This window comes from Pseudopodoces humilis, chromosome 5 (assembly GCF_049639895.1).
Source record: "Pseudopodoces humilis isolate 2021_Gansu_Grassland_sample_001 chromosome 5, ASM4963989v1, whole genome shotgun sequence".
Classification (NCBI taxonomy): Eukaryota; Metazoa; Chordata; class Aves; order Passeriformes; family Paridae; genus Pseudopodoces; species Pseudopodoces humilis.
Window position 1 is genome coordinate 72,157,747 of NC_142204.1, and position 19,647 is coordinate 72,177,393.

Below are 19,647 nucleotides of genomic sequence, written 5' to 3' on the forward strand. Positions count from 1 at the left end.
AAAGGCACGGAGCCTCCCTCTCCGCAGCCAGCGCGGATCCGCCATCCCTCTTCTCCAGCCGAGCCCCTCGGGCTCTTCCCGCGGATCCGGGGTCGGGAACGCCCCCGGAGAGGCCGGGGCTCAGTACCAGGGGTCTGCCCGGTGCTGCTGGTTGTAGAGCTGCAGTTTGATCTGGTCACGGATCTGGTTGATGAGGAGCTGCGCCAGCACGATGCCCACCAGCTGCAGGGGAGAGGGAGGGATAGGGAGAGGAAAGGGGGATAGATAAGGAGAGGGAGGGGATGGGGAGAGGGAGGGGATGGGGAAAGGGGGATAGATAAGGAGAAGGAGGGGATGGGGAGAGGGAGGGGATGGGGAGAGGGAGGGGATGGGGAGAGGGAGGGGATGGGGAGAAGGAGGGGATGGGGAGAGGAAGGGGATGGGGATGGGAAAGGGGAAATGAGATACAGGGGAGGGAGGAGAAGGGAAGAGAAAGAGGAAGGGGAACCAGGAAGGAAATGGGAGAGGAAGGGGGAAAGGGAAGAGGAAGTGGGGACAGAAAGGGAGAGGGAGGAAGGAGAAGGGGAGAGGGAGGTACTGAGCAACACCAGGCGGTGTCACCCCATTCCCCCCATGCCTGACATTTGCATCACTGCCCCACCCCAAATCCCATCCCAACTCCCCCATTTGGCAATCCATTTAGGATTAATGCCATTAAGGCAGCCCCCCAAAAAACCCCACAAGCAGAGCTTTGGGATGGAGCCTTGTCCCCCGCAGTGCCCCAGCCCCGTACCTGGGGCAGGGCCAGCCCCAGGGTGATGCCCCCCAGCAGGAAGAGGTTGCTGTGGGTCCAGTTGACCAGCTTGTCGATGCAGCCGTTGGTGTGGATGAAGGCACTGGCCTCCAGGTAGCCTCTGGCCTGCATCCCGTGGCCACACATGGTGTTGATGACGGCCTGGGAGAGGGGACAGGACACACTGGGGTCCTGGTTCTTGGGGGGCAGCCGTGTGGTGACCAGGAGCTCTGGCCTTGCCTTGGTGGGGTGTCCCCTTCCTCGGTGTCCCCAGGCCGGCCCTCCAGAGCCACCTGTCCCCAAAGAGCCAATCCCAGCTCGAGAGGGAGAATTCTCCCCGGCTCACCACAGCATTTCCACCCAGGAAATGTCCCCAAAGCCCAAGGCTGGGATGGGGAACCCAATCCCAGAGTGTGGGAACCCAAACCCAGAGTGTGGCATGGGGGAACCCAAACCCAGATGTTGGGATGGGAAACCCAAACCCAGAGTGTGGCATGGGGGAATCCAAACCCAGAGTGTGGGATGGAGGAACCCAAACCCCAAAGTGGGATGGGGAACCCAAAACCCAAAAGTGGGATGGGGAACCCAAACCCCAAAAGTGGGATGGGGAACCCAAACCCCAAAAGTGGGATGGGGAACCCAACCCAGAGTGTGGCATGGGGGAATCCAAACCCAGAGTGTGGGATGGAGGAATCCAAACCCAGAAGGTAGGACAGGAGAACCCAAACCCCAAAAATGAGATGGGACCCATCTGTTGCCACCAGCGTGTTCTCTCCCCTTGGGCAGGGCTCCAGGCCCAGCACAGCCCCAGGGCACAGCAGGACGGGCACAGGGCAGTGTCCCCCGAGGCCACCCCAGGACTGACCTGCTCGGTGTTGTGCAGGCAGCAGGAGAAGGGCACGGAGCAGCGCTCACGGCTGGGGTTGGTGGCCGTGCAGTTGAAATACACATTCTGGGACCAGTCCTTGTAGGAGACACCCCCGCAGCAGCTGAACTGCGGGCAGGACACGGGGCTCGGCGCGGAGGGGACAGCAGCCCGTGGCAGGGGGACAGCACACTCAGGGCTGTTGGTGCCCCCAGCTCTCCCCAGCCTCGCCCTGCCCATGCAGGACATCACCACAAACATCAAATCCTCTTGCCAGAGCCATCCAATGTCCCCAAGCTGTGCCACCCCACAGATTTAAGAAGTGGGGACATGTCCTGATCCATTGGAGGGACACCCCAACCCTGCAGACCCCCACCCCGGTCACCTCCTTCTGCCCAAAATCGATGAGGTTCTGCAGGTCCAGGTCATCCCGGTAATGCACGATGGCCCCGTTGATGATCTCGCTGACCTTCCCACGTGCCTGGGGGACACCAGCGAGGCTGTCACCCGGCGGGTGGCACGAGTGGGGTCACCCATCACCCCCACCAGGTTTGGGCTCCCCATCCCACCCTCTGGGTTCGGTACCTTATCGGAGAAGACAAAGCCCAGCACGCCGGCCGCCAGCTGCAGGAGGAAGATGATGGTCAGGCAGACGGAGAACTGCAGGAAAAGGAATGTGACGGTGAGGGGACCACGGGAGGGGACACCGAGATGCCACCAGGTCCCCCAGCCCCGGCAGGACTCACCATCTGCAGCAGGCAGATGTTCTCCCGCAAGGAGCCGACGCAGCCGCAGAAGGTGATGAGGAAGGTGAGGACGCCCACCATGATGAGGAGGATGGCAGGGTCCACCGCCAGGCACGCCATGGCTGCCTCTGTCACCAGAGCTGTCACCGGCACTGCCAGCACCCCCAGGACCCCCCATGACAGCCCCCAGAGCACCAGAACCGGCAGGGAACCACCCCCGAGCTCACCTGCGTGCTTCAGCAGCCGGGCGTAGACCCCCACGGCCACCATCACCATGGAGATCATCTGCAGAGGGACAGAGGTGACCCCGCAGCTGTCACCAGCCCCGTGCCACACCCATGTCCCCACCTCAGAGCCGGGGATGGAAACAGGGCAGCAGAGCTGCAGGGGCTGCCTCAGTTTCCCCTCGTCACACGGTGTCCACTGTGTCCCCACCTTCTGGGTGGTCACCTCTGTCCCCACCCCCTGGGTGGTCACCTCTGTCTCCATCTCCCAGGAGGTCACCTCTGTCCCCATCCCCTGGGAGGTCACCTCTGTCCCCACCCCCTGGGTGGTCACCTCTGTCCCCACCTTCTGGGAGGTCACCTCTGTCCCCACCTTCTGGGAGGTCACCTCTGTCCCCACCCCCTGGGTGGTCACCTCTGCCCCACCCCCTGGGAGGTCACCTCTGTCCCCACCCCCTGGGAGGTCACATCTGTCCCCATCTCCCAGGAGGTCACCTCTGTCCCCACCCCCTGGGAGGTCACCTCTGTCCCCACCTCCCGCCAGCCAGCGCTGTTCCTCTGCAGGTGGCTGGACACAGGCTTGTGGTTTATGGGAAGCAAGAAACTTCCTCAAAAATAGGATTGCAAACACGGAAATAACCCGCAAAAAAAAAACAAAAACAAAAAACCAAAACCCAAAACTTGCAAAGAAAAACCCCAAAAAAACCCAAAAGCATTTTAAAATCCCCAAAACATAAAAAAAATCCTCAAATCTCCCAAGCGGTGCAAAAATCTTCAAAGCATTTTTAAAAAGTCCTTGAAGCATAAAAAAAAAAATACTCAAAACATAAAGCTTTTCAAAAGCATAAAAAATCCCTCAAAATATTAAAAAAAATAATAAAAAAGGCCCCCAAATATGGAAAACTGTGGCTTCCTTGCAGGAGATATCTCTGGGATGGGCTGGGGACAAGAGGGGCCTCTGTCCCCCTCCCTGGGAGGTTTGTCACCTGTGTGGGGCCAGGAAGGGTCAAAGGACCCCAAAAATTCTCAGGGAACGGGGAAACTCCTTCTGGAGATTCTGGAATGGGAGATCCCAGTGGAGTCCAGGGATGGGGACATTCCCAGGGAGCAAGAATCCCTCAGGAATGAGGGGTCACTGGGCTTGGGGGGCTCCAGGGATCGCGAGGAGAGTGGATTCCAGTGGGGATCAGGGGTGGGGACAGCTCCAAAGTCAAGGGGTTCCTGGTGGGGTCCTGGGGATGGAGGCAGGTCAGTGGAGCCCGGGAATGTGGGGTCCCAAATAGGTCCAGGGGTGGAGAGAGGCCCAGGAGGATCCCAACAGGGATCGGGGATGGAGAGAGCCCCAAGGGCTGGGGGGTCCCTGGGGATGAGGGATCCCAACAGGGATCGGGGATTGAGAGAGCCCCAAGGGCTGGGGGTCACTGGGCATGGGGGATCCCAACAGGGATGGAGAGAGCCCCAAGGGCTGGGGGGTCCTTGAGGCTGGGGGATCCCTGGGGATGGGAGATCCCAACAGGGATCAGGGATGGAGAGAGCCCCAAGGTGGTCCTGGTGGGATCTCAGGGCTGGGGGTCCCTGGGGATGGGGGGTCCCTGGGGATGGGAGATCCCCACAGGGATCGGGGATTGAGAGAGCCCCAAGGGCTGGGGGGTCACTGGGGATGAGGGATCCCAACAGGGATGGAGAGAGCCCCAAGGTGGTCCCGGTGGGATCTCAGGACTGGGGGGTCCCTGGGGATGTGGGATCCCTGGGGATGGAGGATCGCTGGGGATGGGGGATCCCAACAGGGATCGGGGATGGAGAGAGCCCCAAGGTGGTCCTGGTGGGATCCCAGGGCTGGGGGTCCCTGGGGATGAGGGATCCCAACAGGGATGGAGAGAGCCCCAAGGTGGTCCCGGTGGGATCTCAGGGCTGGGGGGTCCCTGGGGATGTCGGTATCCCAATGGGGTGCAGCGATGGGGACAGCCCCAGGACGCGGCCATCCTCGGGGAATGGGGTGTCCCGGTGCCCCCGCACTCACCCAGAAGAGCAGGTTGAAGAAGAAGAGCACGTACTTGACCACCGGGCTCACGAAGGAGAAATCGTCCATGAGGGGCCCGGCGGGGGCCGCCGTCCGCCTCGCCATGGCCGAGCGGGGCCGAGCGGAGCCGAACGGGGCCGAACGCAGCCGAACCTGACCGGACCCCGCTTTGCCCCTCAGCGAGCCCCGCTCCGCTCAGCCACGCCCCCTCCCCTCCACGCCCTCTCATTGGCTGCATCTTCCTCCTTCTGCCTTCCCATTGGTTAACCGCCCTGTCACTCAACCCCCGCCGGTCCCGCCCCCCGCGCGGTGTGGCACTGCCGCACCTGTCCGTGCCTTAAAGGGCCAGCGCACCCCTTCCCCATCCCGCGCGGGGCCGGGGTCGGGCTCAGATCCCGCCTGGAAACTTCCTGAATCCCTTCCCGAAAGTGCCCGAACAGTGCGGTCCGTGCCCCAGAGAACCCCGCAGCTTGGCGGAATTGTTGAATTTTATAATTATATCTATAATTCGTCATTGATTTGTGCCCCGGGTGACAGTCCTCCAAGGGACACGGGGGAATTCTTGTCCCTGAATCGTGGCCAGCTGAGGTCATTCGGGATTTTCCTAAAAGGACGTGGCTGAGTCTCTGACCCAAATTTGCTGAAATCAGCCCCAAACCCTCCAGTGCTGACACCTCAGTGACTTCTCCTGCACAGGGAGGTGGAGCCCAAACCGCATCCATTCCCCTCTGCTGCCAAAACCGGGACGCTTTGGTGAATCCTGGGACACGAGGAAGCAACAGGTTCCTTCCCCAGCAGGATCCAACCCTCAAATCCCATTTTTGGGATGAATTTTGCCCTATTTTTTTGCCTCACATTCTCAGTTTTTGTGAGAAAAACCTCACTCTTGGGCTTAGAAAAGAGATGTCACCTTGTGCCACCACAATGTCACCTTGTGCTACCACCCTTTGCTTGGAAAGAGCACCGACTCACAGTTATAATTTAATTTATTTTTATTCCATTTTTTAATTTTTTCTCTTCTACTCCTGGCTGGAAATTCCCTGGGAGCAGATGCTGGCACGGCCCTTTCCGGAGGAAGACGAGAGCTTCACGCAGAGGAACCAAAACCAAAAATCCCCTTTGTGCTTTTAGGGTCACAGAGAAGCCAGTCCCACCTCCAGAACATTGGGGTGCTGCTGTGGAGGAGCCCCCGTGAGCCCCCAAAATGCTGATGGGGTCTTGACCACCAGGTCTTGGTGGGGTTTGAACCTCACAGAAGAGTTTCTGTCCCTACAATGAAGATGATGGCGCCCATGGATGCCACTCTGGGATGTCCACGGATCTGTGTGATTCCCAAAAAACCCCCACCAGGTTCGTGTGTCCGCCCATCACATCCCTTCTCCTTGGCATGTGTCCCCATGGATGTGTCCCCATGGGTGAGGTGACCCCAAGTGACCCCACAGTGGTCATGCCACCACCCCACTGTCCCCAGCTCATGGTGGCCATGTCCCACACCCCATGTTGGCCATGTCCCACACCCCATGTTGGCCATGTCCCACACCCCACAGTGGCCATGTCCCACACCCCATGGTGGCCATGTCACACACCCCATGGTGGCCATGTCCCACACCCCATGGTGGCCATGTCACACACCCCACAGTGGCCATGTCACACACCCCGTGGTGGCCATGTCACACACCCCACAGTGGCCATGTCACACACCCCGTGGTGGCCCTGTCACACACCCCGTGGTGGCCATGTCCCACACCCCATGGTGGCCATGTCCCACACCCCATGGTGGCCCTGTCCCACACCCCACAGTGGCCATGTCCCACACCCCATGGTGGCCGTGTCACACACCCCATGGTGGCCATGTCCCACACCCCATGGTGGCCATGTCACACACCCCATGGTGGCCCTGTCCCACACCCCATGGTGGCCCTGTCCCACACCCCATGGTGGCCGTGTCATACACCCCACAGTGGCCATGTCCCACACCCCATGGTGGCCGTGTCCCACACCCCATGGTGGCCATGTGACACACCTCTGGTGGCCCTGTCCCACACCCCATGGTGGCCATGTCCCACACCCCATGGTGGCCATGTCACACACCTTGCAGTGGCCATGTCACACACCCCATGGTACCCATGTCATACACCCCATGGTGGCCGTGTCCCACACCCCACGGTGGCCCTGTCCCACACCCCATGGTGGCCGTGTCACACACCCCACGGTGGCCCCTGCCCTGGTGTCCCCTGCCCAGGGCTCGGCAGTGCTCCAAGAAAGGGACATTGAGCCCAGGGCTCCGTCCTGGTGTACCCCAAACCCCAGAGCTGGGTGTGGGACAAGGGTGGGATCCATGGGATGGGATGGGATGGGATCCATGGGATGGGATCCATGGGATGGGATCCATGGGATGGGATGGGATGGGATCCATGGGATGGGATGGGATGGGATGGGATGGGATCCATGGGATGGGATCCATGGGATGGGATCCATGGGATGGGATGGGATGGGATCCATGGGATGGGATGGGATGGGATGGGATGGGATGGGATCCATGGGATGGGATCCATGGGATGGGATCCATGGGATGGGATGGGATGGGATCCATGGGATGGGATGGGATGGGATGGGATCCATGGGATGGGATCCATGGGATGGGATGGGATGGGATGGGATGGGATGGGATGGGATGGGATGGGATGGGATGGGATCCATGGGATGGGATGGGATGGGATCCATGGGATGGGATGGGATCCATGGGATGGGATGGGATGGGATCCATGGGATGGGATGGGATGGGATCCATGGGATCCATGGGAGGTGCCAGGACAGGGATGGACAGGAGGACACAGGGAAGGAGAAGGGAGGCTCTGATGGCCCCCAGAGCCGCAGTGGTCGCCATGGGAGGAGGGCGAGCACCAGCCGAGGAGCCCCACGGAGCCCCTGGGATTCTGCGAGATCCCAAATATCCCAAATGTCCCGCTCGGCGCCTTCGGAACACGGGCGGGATAAAGGGCGTGGCCATGGATGGGAGGATGGGCGGTGACATGACCAAAAATGGTGTTGTGGGCGGGTCAGTGGGCGGGGCCTCCCCCCTCCTCCCCACCCCCCCACCCCCCCACCCCCGGCCGATAGCGCCGCACAGCGGCCGTGAGGGAACGAGCGCACTTGGGCACCCCCGGGACCCCCACATCCCACCCCTAATCGGGGACCCCCACATCCCACTCCTAATCGGGGACCCCCGGGACCCCAACAGCTCACCCCTAATTGGGGACCCCCAGAACTCACCCCTAATTTGGGACCCCGGGGACCCCCACATCCCACCCCTAATCGGGGACCCCCGTGACCCTCACAGCCCATCCCTAAACGGGGACCCCACACCTCACCCCCCCCAAGCCCCCCGACCCCTCGCGGGTGGGAAGGAGGGGTCACCCCCCGCTCTGGAGCAACGCTCTTTATTTGGGGTCTCAGGGTTTGTCCCCCCCAGCCACGGGACCCCGGGGTTTGGGTGTCCCCTGGAGGGTGGGGACACCCTGAGCTGTTCCCTGCCCCTCCCTGGGGACCCCAAACCATCGGGAACCCCCCACGAACCCCTCCTGCACCCCCCGTCCCTGCACCCCTGCCCCAGAGCACTGCCCCAGCCCTGTCCCCGCGGTTTGGGGCCGTGTCACACGCCCGTGTCACAAGTGTCACCCAGCTGGGGTGGCCTCAGGTGTTGAGGCTCTTCACGTCACCCAAGGTCACCTCTCCTTGTTCCCCTCCGGCCACGGCTCCGGGCTCTGGGGCTGGGGGGACAGTGAGGGGGTCCATGGGACGGTCCTGGCCCCACAGAGCTGCTCCCACCCTCATCCCTGTCCCCATCCCTGTCCCCATCCTCATCCTTGGCCTCGTCCCTGCCCTGCCTTCATCCCCACCCTCATCTCCATCCCATTCTGTTCTCACCCTCATCCCCATCCCATTCCTTCTGCTCATCCTATCCCATCCCATCCCATCCCATCCCATTCCATCCTATCCCATCCCATTCCATCCTATCCCATCCCATCCCATGGATCCCATCCCATGGATCCCATCCCATCCCATGGATCCCATCCCATCCCATGGATCCCATCCCATGGATCCCATCCCATCCCATGGATCCCATCCCATGGATCCCATCCCATCCCATGGATCCCATCCCATGGATCCCATCCCATCCTATCCCATCCCATCCCATGGATCCCATCCCATGGATCCCATCCCATGGATCCCATCCCATGGATCCCATGGATCCCATGGATCCCACACTACAAAGGGAGCTGGAAATCCCCTCCCCACACAGAATCCCATCCCCAGTGGGCCAGGGGGTCTCCAGCTGGAGACTCCCCATCCTACAACACCCCCTGCGCCCCCCAGCACCCCCTTTTGTGCCCCCAACACCCACTTTAGAGCCCCAAACACCCCCTTTTGTGCTCCCAGCACCCCCTTTGGAACCCCCAACACCCATTTTGGAGCCACTCTCACCCCCTTTTGTGCCCCCAGCCCCCCTTTTTTGCCCCCCGCCCACCTGTGCTCCCCCCACACCCCCTTTGGAGCTCCCCCGGACCCATTTTTGTGCCCCCCGCTCCCCTTCTGAAGCCCCCCGCACCCCCTTTGGAGCCCCCACCCCCCCCTTTGGAGCCCCCCGCACACCCCTGTGCCCCCAACCCCCCTTTGGAGCACCCCGTTCTCCTTTTGGAGCCCCAAACACCCCCTTTGGTGCCCCCAACACTCATTTTGGTGCCCTCAACACCCACTTTGGAGCCCTCAACACCCACATTTCTGCCCCCTGCACCCCTTTTGAAGCCCCCCGCATCCATTTTGGAGCCACTCTCACCCCCTTTTGAGCCCCCAGCCCCCCTTTTTTTTCCCCCCCGCCCACCTGTGCGCCCCCCGCATCCCCGTTGGAGCTTCCCCGGACCCATTTCTGTGCCCCCCGCACCCCTTTTGGAGCCCCCCTCACCCCCCTTTAGTGCCCCCAACACTCATTTTGTGCCCCCAACACCCACTTTAGAGCCCCAAACACCCCCTTTTGTGCCCCCCACACCCCGTTTGGAACCCCCAACACCCATTTTGGAGCCCCTCTCACCCCCTTGTGTTCCCTCAGCCTCCCCTTTCTTGCCCCCCGCGCATCTGTGCCCCGCCCTCACCCCCTTTGGAACCCTTCTCACCCCTTTTTGTGCCCCCCGCACCCCTTTTGGAGCCCACTCACCCCCATTGGAGCCTCCCGCACCCCTTTTGGTGACCCCCGCACCCCCTTTGGAGCCCCCCGCTCCCCTTTTGGAGCCCCAAACACCCCCTTTGGTGCCCCCAACACTCATTTTGGTGCCCCCAACACCCCCTTTGGTGCCCCCAACACCCCCTTTTGTGCCCCCCGCACCCACTTTGGAGCCCCCCGCACCCCCTTTGGTGCCCCCCGCACCCACTTTGGAGCCCCCAACACCTCCCTGTGCCCCCAGGCCCCCCCTTTGTGCCCCCGGCACCCCCTCAGGTGCCCCCCACGCACCTGTGATCCCCCCACACCCACTTTGGAATCCCCCTCACCCCTTTTGGAGCCCCCCCCACCCCCTTTGGAGCCCCCCGCACCCACTTTAGAACCCCAAACACCCCCTTTTGTGCCCCCCCGCCCCCCTTTTTTGCCCCCCGCGCACCTGCGCGCCCCCAGCAGTGCCCCTGGCAGCGGGCACACACCAGCACCCCGATGGCCACGGCGGTGAAAGCGGCCGTGAGGACACAAATCACCGTCAGCATGTCCGGAGCCACCGCCCCCCGCTCCTCTGCGGCGACAGCGACACGTGGGGACACCGCCAGCACCGCCCCGGAGAGCCCCGAACCGCCGCGGGGACAGGGGGACGGACGGACAGACAGGGCAGGGACAGGGGGACAGGCAGGGACAGACGGACAGACACGGCAGGGACAGAGGGACAGGCAGGGCAGGGACAGAGGGACAGACACGGCAGGGACAGGGGGACAGGCAGGGACAGACGGACAGACACGGCAGGGACAGAGGGACAGGCAGGGCAGGGACAGAGGGACAGACACGGCAGGGACAAGGGACAGACAGGGCAGGAACAGACGGACAGACACGGCAGGGACAGACGGACAGGCAGGGCAGGGACAGCCGGACAGACACGGCAGGGACAGAGGGACAGAGCTGGCAGGGACAGAGGGACAGAGCCGGCAGGGACAGACGGACACGGCAGGGACAAGGGACAGACATGGCAGGGACAGAGGGACAAACACGGCAGGGACAGACGGACAGGCACAGCAGGGACAGACGGACAGGCAGGGCAGGGAATTGGGGACACCCCCAAATTCTGGCACCACCCAGATGGGAACAGGACCGGAGGAGGTGACAGATGCATCAGGGAATTGGGAGGACCCCCAAATTCTGACACCATCCATATGAGGACAGGGATGGACCGGGGGGACAGAGGAAGTGACAGGCACGGCAGGGAACTGGGGATAACCCAAATTCTGGCTCCACCCAGATGAGGACAGGACTGGACACAGCTGGGAACTGGGGACACCCCAAATACTGGCTCCACCCAGGTGGGGACACCCCAAATTCTGGCACCACCCAGACGGGAACAGGGCTGGACACAGCAGGGAAGTGGGGACACCCCCAAATTCTGGCTCCACCCAGATGAGGACAGGGCTGGACACATCAGGGAATTGGGGACACCCCAAATTCTGGCACCACCCAAGTGGGGACACCCCAAATTCTGGCACCACCCAGATGAGGACAGGGCTGGACACATCAGGGAATTGGGGACACCCCAAATTCTGGCACCACCCAGATGAGGACAGGGCTGGACACATCAGGGAATTGGGGACACCCCAAATTCTGGCATCACCCAGATGAGGACAGGACTGGACACATCAGGGAATGAGAGGGACCCCAAAAACGACAGCGTCACCCCCCGCCCCACTCACCCTCCCCTACGGGCTGCAGCACCAGGGAGCAGAGGAGGAGCTGCGGGGCCTCGGCGCGGGAGGCGTAGCAGGAATAATTCCCAAAATCGGGATCGCTGAGGTTCCTCAGCAGCAGGGACACGCCGGCCTCCCCCGTCCCCGCCGCGCAGAAGGCGACCCTGCCCCTAAAGCGGCTGTCGGGCTGCTCGGGGGGCTGCCAGCCCGGCTCGGGGGGCGGCTGCCAGCCCAGGCGGTGGCTGAGCACGGGGACAGCGCGGTGGTCTCCGGCCTGGTGGGTGCAGCTGAGGGTGACCCCGCGCAGGGCACCCCAGGGCTGGCTGCCGCAGGGCAGGCAGGCGTCCTCGCCGATGGCCGCTGTCACCGTGACGGGGACAGGAGGATGGTCTGGGAGGGGACACGGAGGGGTGACCCCCGGGGATGGGATACAGAGGGGTAGAGGGGCCACTCGCGTTTGGGGACATCCGTGGGGACACCGGGGATCACCCCCAGGGATGGGTTACAGCAGGGTAGAGGGGTTGGTTGGGGACATCCGTGGGGACACGGCAGGGTCACTCCCCCCGGGGATGGGATACAGCGGGGTAAGGGGGTCACTCGCGTTTGGGGACATCCGTGGGGACACCGCGGGTGGTGGCAGCGGAGCCCTGGTGGCACCGAGGGCTCGCCGGTGCCAAGCAGCCGCCCCGTGAGTCACCGCCCTGCCGGGAACGGCTCCCCCGCCCTCGCCTCGGGGTCGCCACCGCGGGGAAAAAGGGGGGGTTGGGAAGGGGGTCACCGGGGCCGGGGGGGCTCTGCAGGACCCCCCCCACCCCGCTGACGGGGGGTACCTGCCCGGCCGAGGAGGGGGCACAGAGCCCAGAGCGCCACGACGGGGAGCAGCGGCATCCTGCCGGGATCCTGCAAGGCAGCCTCAGCAGCGAGCACCCCAAAACCCTGCAGGCATCCCAAAACACTGCAGGCACCCCAAAACCCTGCAGGCATCCCAAAACACTGCAGGCACCCCAAAACCCTGCTGGCACCCCAAAAACCTGCAGGCATCCCAAAACACTGCAGGCACCCCAAAACCCTGCAGGTACCCCAAACCCTGCGGGCACCCAAACCCTGCGGGCACCCAAACACTGCGGGTACCCCAAACCCTGCGGGCACCCAAACCCTGCGGGCACCCCAAACCCTGCGGGTACCCCAAACCCTGCGGGCACCCCAAACCCTGCGGGCACCACAAACCCTGCGGGCACCCAAACACTGCGGGTACCCCGAACCCTGCGGGCACCACAAACCCTGCGGGTACCCCAAACCCTGCGGGTACCCCAAAACCTGCGGGTGCCCCAAACACTGCGGGTACCCCGAACCCTGCGGGCACCACAAACCCTGCGGGTACCCCAAACCCTGTGGGTACCCCAAAACCTGCGGGTGCCCCAAACACTGCCCCCCATGGCGAGGGGGCAAACCGGGGTATCCAACCCCCATACCCGCTGTGAGCAAGGGGGTGAGGGGGGGGGGGGCGGGGCAGTCGGGGGGGGGGGTTATGGGGCTGGGGGCTGGGCAGTTATAGGGCGGGGGGGTTATCGGGCTGGGGGCCGGGCAGTTATAGGGCGGGGGGGTTATGGGGCTGGGGGCCGGGCAGTTATAGGGCGGGGGGGTTATGGGGCTGGGGGCCGGGCAGTTATAGGGCGGGGGGGTTATGGGGCTGGGGGCCGGGCAGTTATAGGGCGGGGGGGTTATGGGGCGGGGGGCTGGGCAGTTATAGGGCGGGGGGGGTTATGGGGCTGGGGGTTGGGCAGTTATAGGGTAGGGGGCGGGGCTGGGTGTAGGGCAGCGCGGTGGGCAGCAGCCCCCGGCCCCCGGCATGATCGGAGCCCCACCCCCGCCGGGGACAGGGGACACCCCAGGGGACACCCCCGGCCCCACCCGAGGACAAGGGACACCCCCGGTGACACCCCCAGCCGCATCCCGGGGGACAGGGGACACCCCCGGCCCCACCCGGGAACATGGGCCACCCCCCGTGACACCCCCGGGCGCATCCCGGGGGACAGGGGACACCCCCGGGGACACCCCCGGCCCCACCCCGGGGACAGGGGACGCCCCCGGTGACACCCCCGGTCCCACCCGGGGACAATGCCCTCCCGGCCCGCCCCTCACCGTGGCTCCCGCCGCCGCCCGCCCGTGCCTCGCTCCGCCCCGGCCCCGCCCCGGCGCCCCCCCCCGGCCCCGCCCCCGCCCCGCCCCGCCAGATGTGCCCGCACCAGATGTGCCCCTGCCCCGCTGGGCCGCGTCCAGCTGTGACTCAGGGCTGACTCAGGGCACAGCCCCTGCCAGCTGTGACTCAGGGCTGCCCCTGCCAGCTGTGCCGCTGCCAAGCCTGGCGGGGTCCTGCCCCATCCAGATGTTTCCTGTGCCCGTCCAGATGTGCCCTGTCCAGCCCAGAACAGCAAATTTAGGAAAAGCTCTTTTTTATTGTTGTGTTCCAGTTTTTATTATTATATTCCAACGAAATATACCACGTAATCTGCTGTAAATTTATGTTTTATTAAAACATAATTATTACTATTTTAATCTGTTCTAAGTTTATGTTTTAGTCAAACATATTTATTATTATTTTAATATGAGATAAGTTTATGTTTTATTAAAATATATTTATTATTATTAAAAGTGGTGTAATATATATTACATATACATTACATATATGAAATATAATATATATTACATATACAATTATATATATAAATTAATTAATGTTGTATAAAGGGTATAGAAAATTACACTATATTCTATATTATAGACTATTTGTATTATATTATATTATACTAAAAATATATCATATTCATATTATAATAATATTATTAATATTAATAATAGAACACTTACATATATAAATTAATATAATATGTATTATCAACAAAGGATATTAATAGAATGTATAATTATTATATAATAATTATAGTATTAATGTTATATTAATATATTATTAATGGCTATATTAATATATATTTATTATTTATATAATATCGAAAATTAATCTTAACATGATAGGATATATTAATAAATAGAAAAATAATATAAATAGGAATATAATATCATACCATATTAAATAATATGTTTTAATAATGTTATTTTCATAATTATTACTAATACAAATTAATAATGTTTATTAATAATGAATTATGAATAATTATATGTAATTATATATTATGTATATTTATTGCTATTATATGTAGCAATATAATAAATGTTAATTAAATATTAACATATAAATGTAAAATATGTTACATATATTTAACATATATTAACATATACGAGCATCTATTATTGCTAATATACACCACACTACCAATCATATAACAACAAATATAATTAATTATTATAAATTAATAATTAATTTAATAATAATAAATAATTTAATCATTAACGAAGCCACGAGAGCCCTAATGATGAATTATTTAAGGCCGCAGCTCTCTCTGTGTTTCATTTCGGGGCGCCACCAGCGCAGGCCCAGCGCGGGAGGTGACACCGCTGTCACCAAGGTCCCCCCGGCAGCGCCACCGCTCCAAGGTTCCACCCTCCGAGCTGCCCCTCTGTGACATCAGCCCGGGCCGGTGGCACCGCCAGGGCCACCAGAGGTGACAGCTCCGCTCCGCCTCTGCCACCTGCGCTGGCACCGATGGCTCTGCTGGCCCTGCTCGTCCTGCTGGCCCTGGCCCGGCCCGTGGGGGGCACGTGGGACACCTGCAGGTCGGTGGCCCCGGGGGCTCGGGGACACTCGGGGCTGTCGTGGCACGGATGAGCCCCTCGGGGGTCCCTGTCCCCGCTGTCCCCAAGCAGGGCACCGATGGCTTTGTGCTTCCAGAGGGACCTGCGGGCTCCGGCCCATGGCCTTCGACCACAGCTCCGTGGTTCCCGACTACGACCCTTCAGAGGATGACTACGCCACCTTGGGTTCTTCCTATGTCGCCTCCCTCGTCCTGGATGGTGCCGGTGTCCCCTCGGGGACCTGGCCGGGCATCGTCAGCGTCCAGGCCACGCTGGAGAACGGCACGTGGCACATGTGCTCGGGGATCCTCATCCACCCCCAGTGGGTGCTCACGGTGGCCCAGTGCTTCTTCAGGTCTGGGTAAGGATGAGCAGGGTCAGGGATGTCCCCAAAACTGGGACAGCGATGTCCCCAAAAATGAGACAGGGATGTCCCAAGAGCGGGGATGGGGTGTGCCCACAGCAGGGTCAGGGATGTCCCCAAAAATGGGACAGGGATGTCTCCAGAGCAGGGTCAGGGATGTCCCCACAGGAGGGTCAGGGATGTCCCCAAAAATGGGACAGGGATGTCCCCACAGCAGGGTCAGGGATGTCCCCACAGCACGGGGAGCTGCCGGGCTGCCGCATCTCGCGGCTCTGCTCCCCGTCACCTCCGTCTCCATCTCCTCCTCAGGGACCCTTCCATTTACGAAGCCGTGATCGGGGCCACGGACCTGGCTCAGCCGGGCCGCGAGGCCGAGCTGCGCCGCATCCTGCGGATCCTGCTGCACCGGAGCTACGTGGCCGCCACGGCCAGGAACAACATCGCTCTGCTGCAGCTGGACCAGCCCGTGGAGTGCAGCGACTACATCCAGCTGGGCTGCGTGCCCGACAGCTCCCTGGCAGTGCCCGAGCTCAGAACGTGCTTCATCGCGGGCTGGAGAGCCAGCCCGGACAGCGGTCAGTGCCCGCCGGGACAGGGCCCGGGGCTGCGGGGGGCTCGGCCCGGAGCCCCGGGGCTGGGCCGGGCCCCGCGGGGCCCCCCGAGGTTGCGGTGCTCAGAGCCCTCTGTGCCCGCAGCTCCCGGGCCGCGCCTGGTGCTGCAGGAGGCCAAGGTGCGGCTCATCGACGTCCAGCTGTGCAACAGCAGCCGCTGGTACGGGGGGGCCGTGCACCCCCAGGACCTGTGCGCGGGGTACCCGCGGGGCGGCATCGACACCTGCCAGGTGCGGGCGTGGGGCCAGGGACCTCCTGGGCACAGGGACCTGAGCCGAGGGACCCCTAGAACCCCTCAGAGCCAGCCCAGGGACCCCTGATCCCAAACAGGACCCCCTAGAACCCCTCAGATCCAGCCCAGGGATCCCTGGAACCCCTCAGATCCATCCCAGGGGCCCCCTGGGACCCCTCAGAGCCAGCCCAGAGACCCCTGAGCCCCCCGCTTTCCCCCACTGTCCTTTACCCCCAGCTCTCCCATCCCTTTCCCATCCATGGATCCCTGTCCCGTGTCCCAGGGCTGCCACTCCCCATCCGTGGGTCTTTGTCCCTGTGTCCCCCTGTCCCCCCCAGTCCCTGTGTCCCCCTGTCCCCCCAGCCCACCCAGTGTCCCCAGAACCCCGAGGTGTGGCTGTGAGCCTGGAGCAGCCCCTGACCCCTCTCTCCTGGCGCAGGGGGACATCGGGGGCCCCCTGGTCTGCAAGGACAACGTTGGTGACTACTTCTGGCTGGTGGGACTGGCCAGCTGGGGCCGAGGCTGCTCTGGTGACAAACGGCCCGGGGTGTTCACGTCCACCCAGCACTTCCGTGGATGGATCCAGGTTCAGATGGGATTGGTCCCAACAGAGATACCCCCGACAGCAACGGAGCCAGCCCCGACCCCAACCCTGAACCTGTTTGTGACCCCGACCCCGGTCCTGACCCTGAGCGTTACTGAGGAGCCACCAAAAGCAGAATCGGACACGTTCATCACCATTTCATTCCCAAAAGAAATCCTGCTGAGGTTCTTCAGGAATCTGCAAAAGTTCTTGCTGTTCCTAAGGGAAAAAATGCGTTGAGCAGGAGGAAGAGCAGATCCCGTTCTGGCTGCAGAGGATCTCCAGCTGTCCCAGCCGGGGCCGTGGCTGTGGGGCCAAGGTCAGCCCCGGTGCCCAGGGCTGCTGGGCCCTGCCCACGCTGACCCCTGCGCCCGCCCCGACCGTGAATCCACTTTGGATTGAAATAGAGTTGTTCCTATTCCCACTTCTCCACCTTGTCCAGTTCCTTGTCCTGGGGAAAACAGGGATGGGACGATCCGGGAAAAATGAGCGGGGTTGGGCTCTGGTTTGGGGGAGACGAGGGGGAGCCAGGGAGGGCTGGAGGGAGGGGAGGGGAGGATGGGCCGGGCAGGTGGAGAGAGGGAGAAACTTCTCCAGGCCAGGATTCCTCCAGCAGAGCCTCGGCTGTGCCATTCCCGGGAAAAGCCGTCGGGGGGGACGGGAATGGCAGCAGCCGGGGATCCCGGGCTGCTGGGCAGGTGCTGGAGGTGCCACCCATGGCTGTCCCCGCTGTCCCCAGCTCCTGTCTCTGAGCTGCCGGGACCCCCCATCCCAACCCTCAGTCCTGGGGGAGCCGGTTGGGATCCCTGGATTTGGGTTATCCTCTGCTCCAGCGGGATTCTTAAGATCCCTTCCAACCCAGACCATTCCAAAGTTCCACAGCTCGGTGTCGCCCCTCTCCCCCACCCGAGGCCACCGTGCCCCGTGCATGGAACCGGCCCCTCTGTGACATCAGCCCGGGCCGGTGGCACCGCCAGGGCCACCAGAGGTGACAGCTCCGCTCCGCCTCTGCCACCTGCGCTGGCACCGATGGCTCTGCTGGCCCTGCTCGTCCTGCTGGCCCTGGCCCGGCCCGTGGGGGGCACGTGGGACACCTGCAGGTCGGTGGCCCCGGGGGCTCGGGGACACTCGGGGCTGTCCTGGCACGGATGAGCCCCTCGGGGGTCCCTGTCCCCGCTGTCCCCGAGCAGGGCACCGATGGCTTTGTGCTTCCAGAGGGACCTGCGGGCTCCGGCCCATGGCCTTCGACCACAGCTCCGCGGTTCCCGACTGCGACTCAGAGGATGAGGACACGACTTTGGGATCTTCCAACGGCCTTTCCCTTCTTGTGGACGGTCCCGGTGTCCCCTCGGGGACCTGGCCCGGCATCGTCAGCATCCAGGCCAACCTGGAGAACGGCACGTGGCACATGTGCTCCGGGGCCCTCATCCACCCCCAGTGGGTGCTCACGGTCGCCCGCTGCTTCATCGAGGCTGAGTAAGGAGGAGCAGGGACAGGGATGTCACCAAAACTGGGACAGGGTTGTCCCCACAGCAGGGACAGGGATGTCCCCACAGGAAGGTCAGGAATACTCACAGAAGGGTCAGGAATGTCCCCACAGAAGGGTCGGGAATGTCCCCACAGGAGGGTCAGGGATGTCCCCACTTGAGGGTCAGGGATGTCCCCACAGGAGGGTCAGGGATGTCCCCCCAGCACAGGGAGGTGCTCAGCACGGGAAGGGAATTGCGCTGCTGCATCCCGCGGCTCTGCTCCATCGATCCTTTCTCCATCTCCTCCTCAGGGACACCTCCAGGTGGGAAGTGGCGATCGGGGCCACAGATCTGGCTAAGCCGGGCCCTGAGTACAAGCTGCGCCGCATCCTGAGGGTCCTGATGCACCAGAACTACGACGCCGACTCAGAGTGCAACAACATCGCTCTGCTGCAGCTGGACCAGCCCGTGGAGTGCAGCGACTACATCCAGCTGGGCTGCGTGCCCGACAGCTCCCTGGCAGTGCCCGAGCTCAGAACGTGCTTCATCGCGGGCTGGAGAGCCAGCCCGGACAGCGGTCAGTGCCCGCCGGGGGCTCAGGAGGAGCTGGGTACATGGGGACACTGCCGGCATGGCCCAGGGCAGAGGCCAAAGCTGCTGGAGCGGGGTCTGGGCCGTGCCCCGGAGCTCTGGGTGGGGACACGGTGGGACAGGGGCACGGCTCGGGCCCGGGGCTGGGGGCTGTGCCCAGGGAGGGGCCGGTGCTCAGAGCCCTCTGTGCCCTCTGTGCCCGCAGCTCCGACCCCGGGCGTGGTGCTGCAGGAGGCCAAGGTGCGGCTCATCGACGTCCAGCTGTGCAACAGCAGCCGCTGGTACGGGGGGGCCGTGCACCCCCAGGACCTGTGCGCGGGGTACCCGCGGGGCGGCATCGACACCTGCCAGGTGCGGGCGTGGGGCCAGGGACCCCCTGGAACCCCTCAGAGCCAGCCCAGGGACCCCTGGAACTCCGAGCCAGCCCAGGGACCCCCTGGAACCCCTCAGAGCTAGCCCAGGGACCCTTGACCTTAACTAGGGCCCCATG

The 19,647-nt window shown here is 62.1% G+C and overlaps 4 protein-coding genes across 5 annotated transcripts in view; 2 read left to right on the forward strand and 2 right to left on the reverse strand.

The window, feature by feature from the left end:
- TSPAN33 (tetraspanin 33) lies at positions 1–4,808 on the reverse strand. Of its 2 annotated transcripts, XM_088055363.1 has the most exons (8): positions 4,628–4,808; positions 2,611–2,668; positions 2,384–2,511; positions 2,223–2,297; positions 2,023–2,118; positions 1,638–1,766; positions 773–934; positions 1–222 (listed from the first exon to the last, which is right to left on the reverse strand). In XM_088055363.1, exons 1-8 carry the CDS (start codon positions 4,730–4,732, stop codon positions 121–123), a joined length of 855 nt encoding a protein of 284 aa, XP_087911489.1. In that variant the 5' UTR covers positions 4,733–4,808; the 3' UTR covers positions 1–120. The 2 variants fall into 2 exon arrangements, with proteins under 2 accessions (XP_087911489.1, XP_087911490.1); XM_088055364.1 differs by lacking the exon at positions 773–934.
- A 3,472-nt stretch (positions 4,809–8,280) lies between these two features.
- Positions 8,281–13,737, reverse strand: LOC148184385 (uncharacterized). The gene is made up of 5 exons (XM_088055712.1): positions 13,700–13,737; positions 12,388–12,493; positions 11,564–11,947; positions 10,279–10,404; positions 8,281–8,397 (listed from the first exon to the last, which is right to left on the reverse strand). The coding sequence occupies exons 2-5, from the start codon at positions 12,443–12,445 to the stop codon at positions 8,321–8,323; spliced, it is 645 nt and encodes a 214-aa protein (XP_087911838.1). The 5' UTR covers positions 12,446–12,493; positions 13,700–13,737; the 3' UTR covers positions 8,281–8,320.
- A 1,478-nt stretch (positions 13,738–15,215) lies between these two features.
- LOC102110481 (acrosin-like) lies at positions 15,216–17,337 on the forward strand. Its single transcript, XM_005533093.2, has 5 exons — positions 15,216–15,289; positions 15,405–15,668; positions 15,981–16,246; positions 16,367–16,512; positions 16,954–17,337. The coding sequence occupies exons 1-5, from the start codon at positions 15,219–15,221 to the stop codon at positions 17,335–17,337; spliced, it is 1,131 nt and encodes a 376-aa protein (XP_005533150.2). The 5' UTR covers positions 15,216–15,218.
- A 786-nt stretch (positions 17,338–18,123) lies between these two features.
- The window catches only part of LOC102110299 (acrosin-like), a 2,530-nt gene continuing 1,006 nt past the window's right edge, over positions 18,124–19,647 (forward strand). Inside the window, exons 1-4 of the mRNA XM_005533092.2 lie at positions 18,124–18,197; positions 18,313–18,573; positions 18,878–19,143; positions 19,363–19,508. Coding sequence (XP_005533149.1) covers positions 18,127–18,197; positions 18,313–18,573; positions 18,878–19,143; positions 19,363–19,508 — 744 coding nt within the window. The 5' untranslated portion in view covers positions 18,124–18,126. The remainder of the gene's footprint in view (positions 18,198–18,312; positions 18,574–18,877; positions 19,144–19,362; positions 19,509–19,647) is intronic.